Source organism: Drosophila elegans, unplaced genomic scaffold (assembly GCF_018152505.1).
Source record: "Drosophila elegans isolate 14027-0461.03 unplaced genomic scaffold, ASM1815250v1 contig_149, whole genome shotgun sequence".
NCBI classification, from domain to species: domain Eukaryota; kingdom Metazoa; phylum Arthropoda; class Insecta; order Diptera; family Drosophilidae; genus Drosophila; species Drosophila elegans.
The window spans coordinates 19,301,968-19,319,430 of record NW_024545513.1 but is presented as its reverse complement, the minus strand read 5'-3'; the positions used below and the strand labels follow the sequence as shown (position 1 = coordinate 19,319,430).

The window sequence follows — 17,463 nt, the reverse complement described above, 5'->3', positions numbered from 1 at the left end:
GCACAAATGATTTTAGTTCTACACTCTGCCCTTACGTCAACTTAAGCAAGTGAATTTTAGATCAAAAGTAGGTTGACCAAAATATTGAAAGGGAAAAAATATTAAGGGACGTATAGTAAAGTAAAGTATGATTAAATCGAATTTCTTGTTATAAAAATATATAATCCATATGCTGTCTTTTATCGGTACTAATAACGAAAATACAAAAATGTCCACTTTTGTAAACATTTTTTGTAATAAAAAACAAAATCGATAAATTTTGGTAGCTATAGGATTACTGGGAAGACAAGTATAAAAAAAATTAAGGGTATAGTTAAGGACACAAACGTTCTGTAGAATATTTGTGCATACATATAAGCCATTTAACAAGCCTCACAACTACTTTTCTAGCTAAGAAGCCGCTGCTGTTTTCAAGCCAAAATTACTCGCAAGTATTTGCGCCATTGATAGGCCTGGTCATACTGCAAGAAAATTGTAACAAAAAGGAGGATGATAACTGACTTCGGCATTCTGCCACATACACTTACGCTTGCCAGTAGCGAAAAAAGAAGAGGGAATAGCCGACCTTGTAGGTCCTCTACAATGGGTAAATATATTGTACCGCGAGTGTTATGTAAATTTGATATTAACAAAACAGCACTTTATTAAAGTTGTACACTTGTCATCGCCTGCAGATTTAAGTACACAATTATCGCGCTAAAAAGACAGTGTGTGAGGGAACCAGGGCAAGGATAGTGCTCCATTTCGTCCTCCCACACTTTCCCAACTTAGGACTAAGTTCAAAGGTGTTATGACACTTGCCCAAAATGCAGCTAGTAAATCTTTTGGAATGCTCGAGGTTGGTGAAGCAGAACCCAAACAACTGTCAAAATAAAACTGCTTTTTGGGTTAAAGCACAGCTTGACTGAATAATGTACTATTTCAATTATTAGCACTCAATAAATCCAGTCATTTAGCCGAATTTCAGGCCAGTGTCATAACGCCCCAAACGAATTAAAAATTCCGTAATAGTAATTAATAAAAAAAAAACACACATTTCGGACTTTAAACTAAACTATAGTCTACTGCTCTCGGCGCCGTTCTGTCGCACCGGAGAAGGCTGTGCCTTGTCGTATCCGTTGCTGGACATCTGCAGGTGCTGGGGCAGCTGGGCGGGACGGCCATTGGAGGGCAGGGTCTCGTCCACGGAGAACACGGAGTTGTCGTGTCCGTGCATGTGACGCGCATTGAGCACGGCATTCGGATGGGTCTTTGGCGACTCTAGCTCCTCCGCCTCATCGGGCTTGCCTTCCAGCAGGAAGCAGGTGATGAAGAAGAGAATGGAACCTGAAATTAAAGACAGCCATGAGTTGAGTTAACACATAGAAGTGGCCATGTAGACTACTTACTGATGCCGTAGAAGCCAGCATAAAAGATCATAATCGATCCGCGGTAGCCCAAAACCTTGGCCACTGGATCCACCAGAATGGGCAGGTTGCCCCCAATGTTGTTCATCACGAACAGGAAGACGCCAATAGTTGAGGAGCGGACACGCAGCGGGACGATCTCCACCACAATGGCGAACACAATGCCGAACCACATCTCGGCAAAGAAGTAGCTCATTCCCAGCGTGATCATGGCCCACAGCGGATCGAAGTAGACCGATCCGAAGGCCGGCAGTGTGGCAATCAGCTGACTGATGGCCAATACAAAGGCACGCGATCGAATGCCCATCTTGGCCACAATTTTGTCCGATACAATGCCGCCGACGACCACGCCCACGCTGCCAATGCCAATGGTGACCCCAAACAGCCACCAGCCCAGGTCGACATCGGGGAAGTACGAGTTGTAGTAGAGATCGGCGTTGTACGCAAAGGTCATGCCACCGCAGTGACGAATGGAGGCGGCAATCATCAGCATGATCATTGCCGGACTCTTGATCACCTGCCACAGGCTCACCGGCTTTCCGCTCGCCGTCTGTCGGTCGCCGTCGCCAATGGCCTTGCGCTCCGGTTCCCGCAGGGTGGTTCCCGTCAAGGCGGCTATAATCACCGTGAGCACACCCGCGCCCAAGTAGCAAACGCGCCATCCCAGATTCCAGAAGTTCAGTTTGGTGATGTACCGACCGACGGGGAAGGCGATGCCATAGCCTCCGTAAATGCCCCAATTGAAGATGGCCATGACCAGCGCGCGCTTATCCTCCGGAAAGATGTCGGACATGATGCCCGTGGCCAGGGGATTGCATCCGGACTCGCCAGCTGCCATCACCATGCGAAGCAGCACCAATTGCCAGTACTCCTTGACAGTGCCCTGCAGGATCATGGCAATGCCGAAGATCACCGTGCACACGGTCAGCATCTTGACGCGATTGTACTTGTCGGCCGCGAAGCCCATGAAGACGCCCGCAATGGTGAAGATCAGTATGAAGGTGGGACCGGCTAGGATCTGGTAGTCGATGCCCAGGCCATTGTAGTTCCACTCACAGTAGCCAGTGCCATTGAAGTCGAGGGCATAGCAGCTGGACTCGTTTCCAACCGCCGAGCACTGCGTGGGCAGCTCGTGACGATTGAACATCGATGTGTTCTGCTGGCAGGCATGATCACCGTAGTCCAACTCAATGGCCGTCTGCTTGGAGGTCACGCCAATGAGATAGTGACCCAGCTCGCCCAGGATGTAGCCGATGGTGAGGAGGGCCAGCACGTAGGAGTTGTAGAACCCGCTCAGTTTGTCGAGAATCGGTATCATCTTGATGGCCGTTGACTGCGGGAGAGACAAGAAGATAGTGTGTGCTGATTAGTCTCCGCATCTGGCAATCGAAAATTGACAAGAAGATACACAAACCACCAAATTGGTAATTTAAACTGGGCAGCTATCTATCCCCCATTTCGATTGGGTACCGACATTGCATTCATTTGCACTGAGAGCGGGGCAATAAAGAGGCAACAACAAGCAGCAGTGAAAAATTATAATCAAGTGCCTCGACATAATGACAAATAATCTGCGGGCACTCAATTAATGGGTCTACCAGCCTTAGAGTGTCAGCTCACGGGTCAGCTGCACATAATGCAATCTTGTCTGATCTGTCGTGACTGGAATTTCGAAAGGAACTTTGGCACAATGTCCATAATTCTCCCTCGCAGCGTAACGAAAGTGAAGGCAACTACGCGTACGTGATGCGAAAGGCGGTGTCTAACGACCACTATCCGGATACTTAGCCGACATAATGATATCCAATCGGAGCTCCGCAGGTGCTGACAATTAAGTTAAGATCGAAAGCATTTTATGGCCGAATAAAGTACCTGTTTATTGATAAATCAGTTAACAGAGTAATGCTTTTATTAAACGAAAGACTACTAAATCTTACATTTGGGAAGCATTTTGTGTCCACTTAGTAGCGGTTACCTTAAATTTAGTATTGTAAGTTAAGAAAGCATTTTATGGCTGAATATAGTACTTGTTTATTGATAAATCAACAGAGTCAGCAGAGTAATGCTTTTATTAAACGAAGGACTACTAAATCTTACATTTGGGAAGCATTTTGTGTCCACTTAGTAGCGGTGACCTTAAGTTTAATATTGTAAGTTAAGATCGAAAGCATTTTCTGGTCGAATAAAGTACCTGTTTGTTGATAAATTAGTTAACAGAGTAATGCATTTATTAAACGAAAGACTACTTAATCTTAAATTTGGGAAGCATCTTGTGTCCACCTTGTAGCAGTGACCTTAAATTTAATATTATAAGCTGTTTGAATCATTCAAGTAAATCGGAAGTGGGTTCTCAAATCCCTCAGTTGGAATAATCCAAAACATTCACCTAATGTACCAAGCAAAGTGCCTAAATCAATTTGTCTTATTTTTCGTTATTCCCTCCATTCTCGCAGCCGGCAAATTAATTTTTGGCAAACCGCCATTAACCAAGCTTCATAATAATCGTAGCTGGTTGCTTGCCGATCGCACAAAACTATAGCTCGGCTTTTGAGCATCGACTTGACTTTTGACAGCCAAACACGCCCGCCCCGCCAACATGCGTACCGAAATTCCTTTAATCAATCAAGTTAATTTGTTTTTTTTTTTTTTTTTTTTTTGCTATGGGTTTACAATGGCTGCGCTGTCAAAATCGCCAAGGTCAGGCTAAAGAATCGCTCAGAACTCGGTGGCCAGACACATTTAGCTATCCGACGGATATGCGGTCAAACAAAAGGTCTCAAGAATGCGGATGCTTGGTGTATTGACCGCTTGGGCTATTGCAAAGTTGTTCTCTATATTTACCATTTAAGCATTGGCTTGTCTTGCTTTGTGCTCATTGTTTGGGCACCGGATTCATGCTCGTGAATCGAACTCTAAAACATTTGTGCCTCTATTTCCCAATCCGCACTCTCCGCCTTCGAACTTTAACACATTCTGGTTTCGAACTGCCTAATGTTCGGTGCAATTTTAATAATAATAGCTATTAAACCATTGACGACGGCTAAGTCCATTGTAAATCTGCTAGCCTTGATCGCTTCACGATGCGCGTTGACATTTATCGAGCCATAAATACTAGCATCACCGTTTTGGGTATTATAGCTGACACGTGAGTCTAGTCTAGTCTGTCGTTTTATGAAGATTCGATGCAGGAAGCGGGGTATTATTTGTGATTGTTTTGTGGTTTTTGTGGTAGTGAAATACCAAGACACGACCTTGACATTGGTCTTTTGTTAGACGACTCTGGTGGATACCACACGTTTCTATCTCAACCGTTTATGTCGCAGCTGTTGCGATTGAAGAGCCTTGGCCATGCATTACATCCACATCCGTCAGTGCGTGCCGTAAATCTCGTTCTCTATGTTTCTAGACCAATGCCAAGGCGCCAAAAACCGGACCGCCGACCAAACGTGACTGGCCTGGAAAACCCCTCCCCTTGGGGAAACTCGCCTCTTTCGCTTTCTTTGGCAAGGCCATCGCATTTGCAGTTCGTGAATTAACAACTATACTACTCGAATACATGACCATTGAAGCGTTTAACTTTAGAACCTGCTACTAGGAAAAATGTATGTCTTTCGAACACAAATGGAATGAAAAATGGAACTGTATTCGTAGCATAAAACTTGAAATTTGCATTTAATTATTTGATCAAATTTAATAAAGTGCTCTGCTTTTGGAACCCAACTACGCTGAGGGTAACCCCCATGAGCTTCCATTTTGACCTCCCATCCACCACCCCTTCCCCCCCATCGTATCACGCAATGCGAAATTACAGGTACGCTGTTAGAATGTCAGAACCCCCATATTACAGCATCGACTTGGCTAATGTTCGTGACAAGATTAGACCAAGAACGGTCAGGCTTGGCTGCCTCGAGTCGACTTGAGAACTGGACATGTGCATGACTAATGTGCGAATATCCGATTCCGATATGCTCACAGATTTTCGGATGTGGGCGCGACTCCACACTTACCCAGCTCTCGTCTGGGTGCCTTAAACTGCTATTAAGATCTCATTTAATCTGAATGTGAATTACAATTAAAGCTAAGTACTTCTGGGAACTATCTTGTACCCCCTATAAAGTTTTAGCCCAGTTTTACCCCGATTCGATTAGCTCGCGCCTAATAAGCCTAAGCCTCTTTAGATGTCTATGCAAAGCACTTTGAATAGACTGATAGACAAATGGCCGGCACTCAAGCATGCCCATTACACATTATACACATTATACTCGTACAATTGTATTAAGTTGGCTCAAAATGCGGTTTATCAGCCCGACTTGCAACCGCAGTCAAGGTTAACTTGGCCACCAATTATGAATTGCAGCCAGATGCTGATTTTCTGGTATTTGAATTAATTTGCAAATTAATGTTCTTAATTTATTGGCTAGGCCTCTATGGGCAGGTGTCTCTTTTTTATTCTCGCCCACAATTATCAGGCATTTAGTTAAATTGAATGGGAGATCTTTAGGGCCAGTTAAGATGGCGTGACGTAGCCAACGATTCGGTTCGGTTCGGTTCGACCTTGACACCTGTCTGTGTGAACAATTACATTCTGCAGCTCGTTTGAGGGGCTACGCCCCCGTTGGATTCTGTCTGGGCTTTTGGTTTTGATTTATTCATGGCACTCGCCGTCGCAATGAAGCCATCAAGCCGCTGAATTGCCGTTTTTTGAGTGCCGTTGAGTGTGGTCAGTTAGCAGCCGCTAAGTGTCGGGCGAATCACATGGTTTGCATACCCATTATGGCCCATGTGTTAAGTGCCAACGACGCCACCTGAAGAAATGCCGGATGTCTGTCTTGCATAAGTAAGTAAACATTGCCATTAAAACTGCATAAGTCGATCAATAAAAGCTAGAGCAAACCCATTTAAAATAGAGGAAGAAAGTAAAGCAAGTAGTCACAAATGGGCTCAAAGAATCAGATAAATTAGATAAATTAAAATTAAAACTGCTTCAAAGAATAACATATGTGCAATAACGCCTGAGGTCAACCGGGTCATAAATCTTAAAAAATAATTCTAAAATAATTCTACACGCCTTCGTTCCGATTTTATTTACTAAAAGATTTATACCTCACTCATATACTCTAAGCGATTGACATGTAATTCTATAAATTTTTATTAGAAAACTGAACTACTCTATATCAGCAGAAAATGTTGTTATCAATATTTCTTAGTTCGGTTCGATTTGGTTTTGTTATTTTATTTTATAGTTACATTTTTTTTGGATAGTCTATTTTACATATGTATGTACATATTATTAAGAAGTAACAACTAATGACTAAAATACAAGGATGAAAAAATCAAACGTTGAAACCCAAATATTAGAGGAGGACTAGCCAAAAAGATAAAACAGTAAAACATGAAATTAACAAATACAACATATCGTTTTAAGAACTAATTCAGGCATAAATTAAAAACACTCCCCCCAAATAATTCTTAAGGATATGGCATGTCGAAGATTAACTGCCAATGAATCAGCGTCGATTGGCTGGGAGCAGGTGTTCGAAACTTGATCTTAATGAGTTACAAAATGACAGAGCGATCGCACCTGGCAACTGGGAAGCAGGTGGGCGGGGTTGTCACCAACTCCCGATCCCGATCCCAAATGCAAATGCATCAAGACTTATGGATCCGCAAATCGTGCCCACGTGAACCGAGATCTAAGTTGAAGCCGGTCAATTTAGTGGGGGGCTCCCCCGGAGGGTGAGACAGATGAAACTGTTCCGCTATTAGCATAAATTAATACGAATAGTATCGCCCGGCTGGTCAAACCAGTGACCATAGCTAAATGGAAGCGAATCCGAGTGCAACAAAGGCAAAGTTGATAGTCATCATCATCTGGGGCAAAATGTATCTCGTCTCGGGCTTTCTGTTTGCTCAATCTCGAGGGGATTCTAAAAAAAAAATGACTACTGCCGGACTGTATAACCCGAATTACGGGTAATTACGTCGTCTTTGCTTGTTCGACAAATGCAAATCAAGGGGACGACGAGCTAAATGGAGAGATCAGCCATACAGATTCGACTACATATATACCCATGAAAAGAATTAATCAACTTCCTATGGATTTGAAGATCTGCTTACTCGGTTGAGTTAGTCAGCACCACTCACTAATGAGTGGGTTGCTTATTATATTTAATCACAGTAGCCCTAGTAGACATAGATTGGGTAATAAATTACTCATTAATATCTATCAGCTGCTACATATCTCCCAGAACGCCAGATGGCCGTAATTTGGCTTAAATTTACGGCATAATTAGAGTGGTCTGGTCAAACAATTAAGCAATTCTCGAACTGGATGCCAGCGAGAGTAATCAATTAAAATTAATTATCTGCGACACCTGAGCAACCTTTCTAATTGTTTTGCTACAGATCTTACATTCCTCGGCCAATATGGATTGAACTATTATAAAAAAGTACTTAAGAAAATTATGTGATCTCATAGGGAGAGGTTGGAATGTTGTCAACTGTATCCGTAATTGAAGACGGGCTTATTGATTTCCCAATCGAGAGATCGCAACTTGACCTTCTACGGGCATTATTAAAATCGAAAAAAGTTCATATAAATTATAGAAAAGGAGAATGTTAATCAAAATCAGACACACTTATGCAATTGCCAGTGTTCATTTGCAATTTTAACTCTTCCATAATATATTGCTTGATTTTTGCATTCCGTTCGGATCTGGAATCTCGGATCTTCGTGACTGCCCACAACAATATGACCTCCCAATCAAATGCAGGGGGAAAAGGGGCTTTTCGAAAGACGCCCACCAGAAATTTTGTTTGATGTGGGAACAAACACGAATCGTGTCGTTGTCTAAATCAAAGTTAAAATAATCGATTACCACAGGAGTTTGTTTTTAATAAATTCCTATTTAAATCGAGCTTTCAATTTTTGCGATAACGCCAAATTCATATAACACGTTTGAACAAATTGCCCGCTTGCTACCTAACTTACTCACTCAATCGATCGATCGACCGATCGCCCGATCGACTCGAAGATTCATTAGACTGTCTCGTCTGGGATTCTGTACAATCCAGTTATTGTTTCAGTTCGGGGGTTCTCCTTCCTGCTCTTCGCTGATAAGATAGTCCAAACTTCAGGCCTCATTAGCTTTTGGGTGTGGGAGTGTCGTTCGTAAATTGTTGACAGCAACTGAGTTGCGTCAATATTATGTAGCTCAAACACACACTTTTAATGGTTTTCGTTGTAGCCCAAGTGCCTTTGGCTATTTCCCCACATCCCGTTCCCCTCAAAAAATCATTTAAAACGAGTATGGATGCTTATTGCCATTTATTAATGACAAGCAAGCCTTGTTTATTTTCTTTTTGTTTTGCATAGAAGCCTAATCACAATTGTTTACTTTTAGCACTTGGTCGTTGGCAATCGTTATATACATATTTGGCAAATCATCAATTAGAATGCAATCTCAATAGGATTAGTACCTTTTATTGCCTGCGATTTTTAATGATTTGGCTTTATAGTTGTTAGGCCTTAAATATATGACTAGTTAGGCAATGATCGTTAAGATCTGTTGTTTCGTGTAAGAAATCGTATTTGGAAGGGCTAAGTCATAAACATTCTACTGGAGAATTACAAAAATATATTTCCTTAGTTGAATTTGTGTTTGTAAGATCATTAAAAAAACCTTTTCTTCATTTCCTTATTCTTTTGGGTAATTTTTATCGTTTTTCCTTTAAGACTTTTGATTTTTCTTAAAGACTTTACATCGCAATTTACTTTTAAAATTACATAGATGCTATTTCTCACTGACTTTCGGATCAATTGCTAATCTTTTTCGTGGAATTATTTCTGTCACACCTTTTGATTAATAAGTCTGCGGTTACTTGGTCTTCCCCTAGTTAAACTGATTCACTCCCCGGCTAACTTACACTTTCCCACTCTGTCGAGCTGCTGCAATTGCAATTCTTTTCTTCGTTCGACGATCGATCGATGGCTTTGGCACTGACACAGAAAAAAACTGTACCCCTCGATGGATTTAAATTAATTAATTGCACACAAGCACGCGTCGGCGAGCAATTGAGTACTGTCAAGGCGTTTAATATTTATTTCAATATCTTTGCAGCATCAGCGAAGATAGCGCGACACGACATGCGACAGTCAACAGACGACACTTACACAGAACAAACAATTCGATGGCAAGAAAGTACACTGTTCAGTTACAGTCCGAACCGTAGGACTTGGCTCTGGACTTGGACTTGACTTCGAGTGCGACTGCGACTGCGACTCCGACTATGCTGTTTATTTTGGGGCACGTCCAGTTGACTGCGTTTGGCAAACAGAACTAAAACACGGCTCAGTCCATCGTCGTTTTTAAAAAGGAAAGCCAAACCGCCCAAACGGCGACGTCGACGGCGCTGCCCTCGCCGGCTAAACAATGCAAAGTTTCTGCTTCAGCCCGATCCGAAGTCGAGAGAGGTTCAAAAGCAAAGCAGTCTGGCAGTCAAGCAGTCAGGCATGCGGAGAGCAAAAGCAGAAAGAGCGCTCCGAGTGCTCTTTGTTGGCGAAGGCAAAGGCGAGTCGACTGCTTAGTCAAGAACCGCAAGCGGGAACAACATAACATAACCCTTCCATTCCATTCCATCCCAAATCCCCGTCCCAAAAATAGTATTTGCAGTGCAAACAAAGGACTGATTAATCGGAATCCCCAATTTTCATCGGCCGTGCCTCCTTTTTTCTCGTTTGAACTGCCGCAGGTGCTCTCTGATTGTCATTCAATTGGAGCACAGTAACTTAATCAATGGGCTTGTCGCGTTCGGGTGCTAAAAGGTTCAGAAAGTTCACTGCTTGGTGTTACCACAATGTAACTAATTCAAGCTGTACTTAAATTTTCAAACTCTCAGAGAATAAAAAAAAAACTATTTAAGTTTGGATGCAATTTTACCTATAAAATAAAATCTAGGCCCATCTTTTTGTTTTTTGGCTTAAGTACTTATTTAAAATAGTTTAATTTTGGTGTAACTGACTGACAATTTGCCTCTGAACATAAATCCCAAAATCAATCATAATATTTTTCCAATTTGTGGTTAAATTTTGAAATGTACAATCGTAAATAGTTGAACTACATAGTATTTTTCCCACAAATGATGAAATAAATCAAGAAATTCTTCAGTTAATAAATCAAAACAATGAAATTTTTAGCTTTGTTTGTTAGTTTGCAAAAATAAGTTTTTGAACAGAACCTGACCTCTGCCATGGTCATTTGGTTAATCATCTTAGACTGCATGCCTGACGATCATGATCATGCTGCCCTTGATCCCGCCTCTGAGATTTGTTTACGCTGTTCTCTCTCGAAAAACCAGCGAAAACAAACGAATCACCGCAGAGAAAACCAGTTAGCGGCAATGGAAAATCCACGCATTATCGAGAGTTCGGTGGATTCCCCACTTTGCCAACATCAAACCCTCTTGATCTCCACTGTTTTGGAACGTTCCTTTCTCCAGAGAGATCCGAAAGATCCGAAAGATCCGAAGGAACCGAGAATACCGATGATGAGTGGTGCTTGTCTGTGCCATGTTATGCTGACGATCCCTGGACTGACCCCCAAGACAACATTATTTAACCCACTCATGTAGCTGCCGATCGCCTCTATCACTTTTAAGATATATTTTTGATTTACGCATAAAAATAACACATTTTCTTTATAAGATAATGTAATACAAAATAGGTTCTATAAATAAAGGTATATTTTAAAAATTATATTAGTTATTGACACACAATGTTGTAAAAATGATCGCTTAACATCATAAAGGATATACTATTCTATGCAAATTAAATTTGAGTCTTAAAGAAAATTATGTTATTATATAAATCCCTAACGAACGCTTATATTTTATTAAAAGTTATTTGAAAAGTTTAATCTCAAATTTTTCAGATCTCAAAAGTATAACATTAACATTTCCCAGTGGGTTAAGCTCTGAGATGGATTCTTGGATTCGAGGAATACATTAAAATGCGCTGCAAAATCCAGTTGCCAGCGAAGTCTGACGTTCGAGGCTGCAATTTGGGGGGATTTTTGTTGTTTTTATTCACCGGTTCCTATCATTACCAAGGAAACTCATGTGCGTGTCGTAAATCGGTGCATACGATAGGCGGCGGTGGCCGCTGACTCACGGATCTCCGATCTCCGGTCTCCAATGCCCTGTCCCCTGTTCCAAATATTCTCATCTGCGCAGATCTCAGATCTCAGCTTCCCCGCGGAACCAGTTTCCATGGTGGTTTTTATACTTTTGTATACACCTCTCCACTTGCTTGTGCTTTTTGGCCTGCAGGTGTTTGGTGTTTGGTGCTGGGCCTTTCGGGTAATTTTTTCGATGCTAATTTTTGCTTGGTCAACTTCTACTATTGTGACGTCAGGTTTGGTTAAATGTTATAGTGGGTGGTGGTTGGGCGGCTCTGGGAGTGTCAAGTTCGAGTAGCTGAGTAGCTGAGTAGTGGGTGGTTGGGGCTTTGTTTGCTTTTCAGTTTCGGATTCGGTTTCGGTTCGCTTTGGTTATAGTTTGGTTTGGCTTGGTTCGTTTACATTTTGTTCTGGGAGCGCTGGTCTTTGGTCTTTTATTAGTTGGTCTTGCTTGAACGCCCACGAAGCACTGACTTCAAGGCAGCCCTCGCCGGTTGGCAGCTCCGGTTAAGTGCCTTTTGAGTGTGGAACCGGATCCTTGAGAGCGATTTTATGATGGCGATGTGGACTACGGCACGTGCAACGCTGGACGAACTGTCGCCAAGTTTAGTACAGTGCAGTTCAGTTCAGTTCCGTTCCTCGACACTTGACCTCAAGAGATGGAAATCCAAACGATCGAGAGACACCTGCAATTAGGCGTGAATCATGAATAAATTGAAAGGTCCCGTGTGCGACTCTAAAAATATACTCCCGAGTATATTAAATTCGCACAAATTACAAAACAATAAAGGCATTTTTGTCGCGCAGCCTGACTGCGCAAAGAACTCTGAATTGCCGGAGGATTTTTTGGGTGAGTGGTGGGTACCGGTTTGATTCGCAGTCTTTTTTCTGATCTCTGGCCGATTAGCAACACAGGCATTTTTACGGTCATGTCCAGAGCGAACGCGCTAATAAATGACTAACAGAAAAGGGACAATGCCGATGCGGTTAGTGTCCAGCTAATTTTATGGCTTCCACTCCGATCGACTTTATCGGTTCGCTTTATTAAAAATCATTGCCCCCAAGTGCTAGTTATTTTCCGCAATACCGAAAACCACAAAACACCGGATCGTCATATGGAAGTTTTCCTGGCTGAATTAAGGAGTGCAAAGTAATTTTTGACTTAACTAATTTAACTAATTACAAAAAGCCACAGAGATCCAGAAAAATAATCTTCTTAATAAACGAACTGTTTCCCACTGTTTAATATAGGCCAATAAAATAAAAAAAATATTTATGACTTAACAAAATTTATTTGATTTTAAATCTATGGGAATTATGGTCCAAGTGAATGCACCATTGTTCATAACTGAATTGAGTAATTTATGCACAGGTCTGAGAAGATCTATTTTTATTAAAGCTAATATGGCTACTAATGAACCTTAAAGTCATCCAAATAAAACGTCTTATCTCAGATTCTGTTTAGTTTCTGTTTATTAAATCAGGATTAATAATTGTAATTTTCATCGCTCGAAGCAAGCTAAGTTCCAGGAAGCTGAGCTCCCAAGTGCCGAAATAGCTCAGTTGGGAGAGCGTTAGACTGAAGATCTAAAGGTCCCCGGTTCAATCCCGGGTTTCGGCAATTAAAACAATTCTTTTTTTTAGTTTCAAACTTTATTATGATATCTTCTGTTACTAAATCTCACATTTTGTCTTTATATTTTGACTAATTTCGTTTACTTTTTACTTAATCACCATCAGTTAGCCAATGTGTCATACCATTAAAAAAATACTTGTAAAAGCTTTCATTGGATTGGAACACGAATACTGCCACATTTGAAAAAATAGTAAAAGCTTTATGCTGACCTGATCAAAGTTACAAAACATTTATAATGCAAATAATTCTTCGAAAACTCTTGCATTGAATATAACAAATTGATATTTTTATAAAAATATTGGTAGTAAGCTTGTCAAACAATTAACAATACTTAAAAATAATTTTTTTTGCCATTAAGACCTTAATCTTAAACGTAAACCTAATGTGTTTTTGTATGATATAATTAACATCTATAGACGTTTATTTGTGTATTTTTTTTGCCAGAAGAATTTAATTTTTAAAAATACCGCCGATCGACAGATGCAGAAAAATCAGAACATCTTAAGTATCGAATAAATAGCTACGGCCTTAAAACAATCGATAGTGGCTGCCGTATTGATCGATTTTTCTCACGACAACAAACGGTCTTATAACGATAGTATCGTCTTAGAATCGAGTATTTAATATAATAAAATATTCTGTTAATGTTGGATTTTGAAATTTTATGTTCATCTTAAAATAAGGTCTTGATCATTCTTGTTTATTAACAGCTTGTGTTGCCTTTAAACTTTAAAACCGATGGGTTCAGCAATCTTCTGCGACAGTATAGATATATTGAGATTTTACTTTTGAAAGTTTCCATCATTGGTGATTGTAATTTGGATTGATCTCTTATTTATTAATGATTCATGATGTCTTTGCCCTCAGCCGACATTTTAACCTTACATGTTGATATTTTATTTAATATATCGTTAGAGATGGATACACATCGATAAGCGATGCCAAACATCGATACGACCGATATTTGCCACCATCTGTGTCATCGATGTTATTGCATCTCTAGAAACTGCCCGTTTCCTTTCTTTTTAATTTCCACGTTTCCGGTGAGTGCATGTGCTCCGTGTGTTTTTTGCTGTGAATTGTCACTTAAATTAACTTTAAACTCTTCTTATTGCGGCCAGGGCACTTCGAGGCGTTTGCGGTCGTGTAAATTTGTGTTGGCAGAGCGATTTTAGGTGGTAAATCAAAGCCGCCAGTTGGCCGGCCCAAAAACGTTCTACCCCCTTTTTTTTCTTACATATTTTTTTACTGTGGGCCTTTGGGCCAAAATGCAAGTTACACCATGTAAACAATACACTTTGGTTTACAATACTATATGCGCCTTAATGGTACATAACTTTTTTTTCCTGTGAAATGTAGTGAACAAATGTCTGCCTATATGTGTGTGTTTAGTTGTACATGTATATGTGTGTGTGTGTGTGTCAGAGGATTATAAGTGTTTCCAAAAAGTCTTCAACTTGTTAAATTTAAATGTTTCTATGTAAAACTAGACAAATTTCAGAAATTTTCGAGTATTTTAAGTCAAAAGTGACCCAGTATTGTTGTTGTTTACAGGCACGCACCAACACACACGCACACACATAAGCAGTCGCTTAGGTTTTTTTTTCTCGCTCATATTGCACGTGTTTTGATTGCCGCCTTATCCGTCGGTTTTAACTAAAATTGGACTGCAAATTAGTTTTACTGTTGAAATTTTTACACGACCGCAGCGTAAACAGTTTGTCCCATAGAATTTGCGAGAATTACCGGCCCAAGTGCCTAAAATTCTGGGCAAAAAATAGTGTTAACAAAACAAACAATTGCGGTCAAAATAATAGTGGCAGGGCAATGTAAAATACGTAATTATTATTTCTTTAAGGTTCAAACAACTAAATACCTAAATATACCTAAATATTGTTTCACGTTCTTAGGAAGAATTTTTATTTTGTTTGGCTTATAAAAATATAAGCCACCAACATTTGCAATAATTCTAGTTCTCAGATACTTCTTAATTGCGCATTTGAGAACATGCTCTTACTTCTATTGTCATGACCGCAAATTTCGTATGTTTGTTAATACAAATGTTAGACGATTTCACTAATTGTTAATGTTTCTTGCAGATATTGAAAAATGGGCCGTTACTCACGCGAGTCAGACAACGTGGCCAAGTCGTGCAAGGCGCGCGGGCCCAATCTACGTGTGCACTTCAAGGTGAGATACCGATCCCCTAAAATATAGGACTAACTTCGTCCGCAGCTTAAATCAGTGAATGCCAGCCGATTGTGCAGCATCTCGCTTTTGCAATGTTGCCAGAGGAAACCTCCAAGTGGACGAGTTCATCAGCTGAGTGCATCTAAAGTCTCTCGATGCCCTCTTCTAAAATCTCGCCTACAACTCCTTAAAACTGTATAGAATAATTGGGAAAGCCTTTCCATTCCCATGCCGGCATGCCCATTTAATAGGTGGTTGCTCCAACATGGACAACTACTGACGATCCGCATGCCCAAAGCGAAGTCACAGCCTTGCTAAAACAGCGGCCTGCTGCTTTCCATGAGCGAGTCTCTACCTGTAGCCTGGCACAGATCTTCAGTACCTTATAGTCTACCCAATCGGGGAAGAAAATCAAATTCATATAAGTTAACCATCCAGTAATGTAAAACTAGCAGCTACAGCTGATAACTAGTTGATTGTGATTATTTGGCAGTAGTTAAACAATCTTACTATGAACATCTTCAAAATTGCCTTTTAATATATGATAAAGCTAATGCTACAAGATTATTTTTATCATGCAGTTCCTATAAATTGAACGAATAATTTAAAAAATATTTTTTTTTAACATTTCATTAGAGACAAATGCGATATAATTGTTGGTTGCACCGAAATATACTAGCTTTGATTTCCTTGTTTATCTGAATTCTTCTAAAATGTATAATAAACACAGCTTAGGATAACCTGCTAGACCAAAAACTAGTAAACATATTACTTAAATCAAACAAAATCTATGATTATCTGCCTGAAATAACTAACAATATATGAACTATGATAATGTAGCCTCCCTAAATGGGCACAGCTTTAAAACCAGGTGGTTTATCCCTCATGAAAGATCACTGATTAAAAGCTGTGCCCAAAGCAAACTCCAGCCATTGTAAAACAGCGGCGTGTCGGCTTTCAATGCTCGCGTCTCTACCTGAACTTTGGTACAGCATAATGTTTGTGCCCCTGAACTTGTAGGCACTTGTAGCACATCACAGATCACCAACTAATAAAATCAATGTTTGCTTTTGCAGAACACACATGAGACCGCCCAGGCCATCAAGCGCATGCCCCTGCGTCGTGCCCAGCGTTACCTGAAGGCCGTCATCGACCAGAAGGAGTGCGTGCCCTTCCGTCGCTTCAACGGCGGAGTCGGCCGTTGCGCCCAGGCCAAGCAGTGGAAGACCACACAGGGTCGCTGGCCCAAGAAGTCCGCCGAGTTCCTGCTGCAGCTGCTGCGCAACGCTGAGGCCAACGCCGACTGCAAGGGTCTGGATGCCGACCGCCTGGTCGTCCACCACATCCAGGTGAACCGCGCCCAGTGCCTGCGTCGCCGCACGTACCGTGCCCACGGTCGCATCAACCCCTACATGTCGTCGCCGTGCCACGTCGAGGTCATCCTCACCGAGAAGGAGGAGGTCGTCTCCAAGGCCACCGACGACGAGCCCACCAAGAAGAAGCTCTCCAAGAAGAAGCTGCAGCGCCAGAAGGAGAAGATGTTGCGTTCTGAATAAAATGTGTTCTGGGCCAGCCGCCCAAGCCGGTGACAACAATTGAAGCTCCATTCTTTTTTTTTTGTGTAACCTAAATAATATAACTTAATGAGAGTTAAAAGTGCGTAAGGAAGTCGCGGATGTGGAGAATACAGAGCACCAAACCCCAGATTTGACCAACTGGAAATGTTATGCGTTTTGCTTTTAACTGTTTTTTTTTTTCGCTAGGCTAGGAGAGCGCCTTTGGGCGCAATAAAGAAAATTAATATTTTCGTACATGTGACTTGCACTCGAAATGGGTTTAGGATTAGGGTTTGGCGTTCTTAAGATTCATTATCTTTTTAGATGCCGTTGTAACTCTGGGAATTGTATCTGTTACACTGTCGAGGTCGGTTATTGATCTTTTTGATTTGATTGTTTGGCTAGATCTCTTAGTTAATTCAGATTTTTTATGCAATAATAATTATTCAAATTGCGGATGATCTCGAGCCCATATACTCGTGATTAATTTGGGTTTTTTC

At 41.1% G+C, this 17,463-nt stretch overlaps 2 protein-coding genes and 1 non-coding gene across 4 annotated transcripts; 2 read left to right on the top strand and 1 right to left on the bottom strand.

The window, feature by feature from the left end:
- Window positions 1-614: 614 nt before the first annotated feature.
- LOC108138557 (putative metabolite transport protein HI_1104) lies at window positions 615-9,749 on the bottom strand. 2 transcript variants are annotated; one of them, XM_017260828.2, is made up of 3 exons: window positions 9,580-9,749; window positions 1,389-2,739; window positions 615-1,326 (listed from the first exon to the last, which is right to left on the bottom strand). In XM_017260828.2, the coding sequence occupies exons 2-3, from the start codon at window positions 2,722-2,724 to the stop codon at window positions 1,055-1,057; spliced, it is 1,608 nt and encodes a 535-aa protein (XP_017116317.1). In that variant the 5' UTR covers window positions 2,725-2,739; window positions 9,580-9,749; the 3' UTR covers window positions 615-1,054. The 2 variants fall into 2 exon arrangements, with proteins under 2 accessions (XP_017116317.1, XP_017116318.1); XM_017260829.2 differs by lacking the exon at window positions 9,580-9,749 and adding an exon at window positions 9,333-9,573.
- A 1,830-nt stretch (window positions 9,750-11,579) lies between these two features.
- On the top strand, window positions 11,580-17,007 carry LOC108138582 (60S ribosomal protein L17). Its single transcript, XM_017260869.2, has 3 exons — window positions 11,580-11,590; window positions 15,317-15,407; window positions 16,484-17,007. The coding sequence occupies exons 2-3, from the start codon at window positions 15,327-15,329 to the stop codon at window positions 16,961-16,963; spliced, it is 561 nt and encodes a 186-aa protein (XP_017116358.1). The 5' UTR covers window positions 11,580-11,590; window positions 15,317-15,326; the 3' UTR covers window positions 16,964-17,007.
- Trnaf-gaa lies at window positions 13,130-13,202 on the top strand. The gene has a single exon. It is a non-coding gene; the product is annotated as a tRNA-Phe (tRNA).
- Window positions 17,008-17,463: the final 456 nt, after the last annotated feature.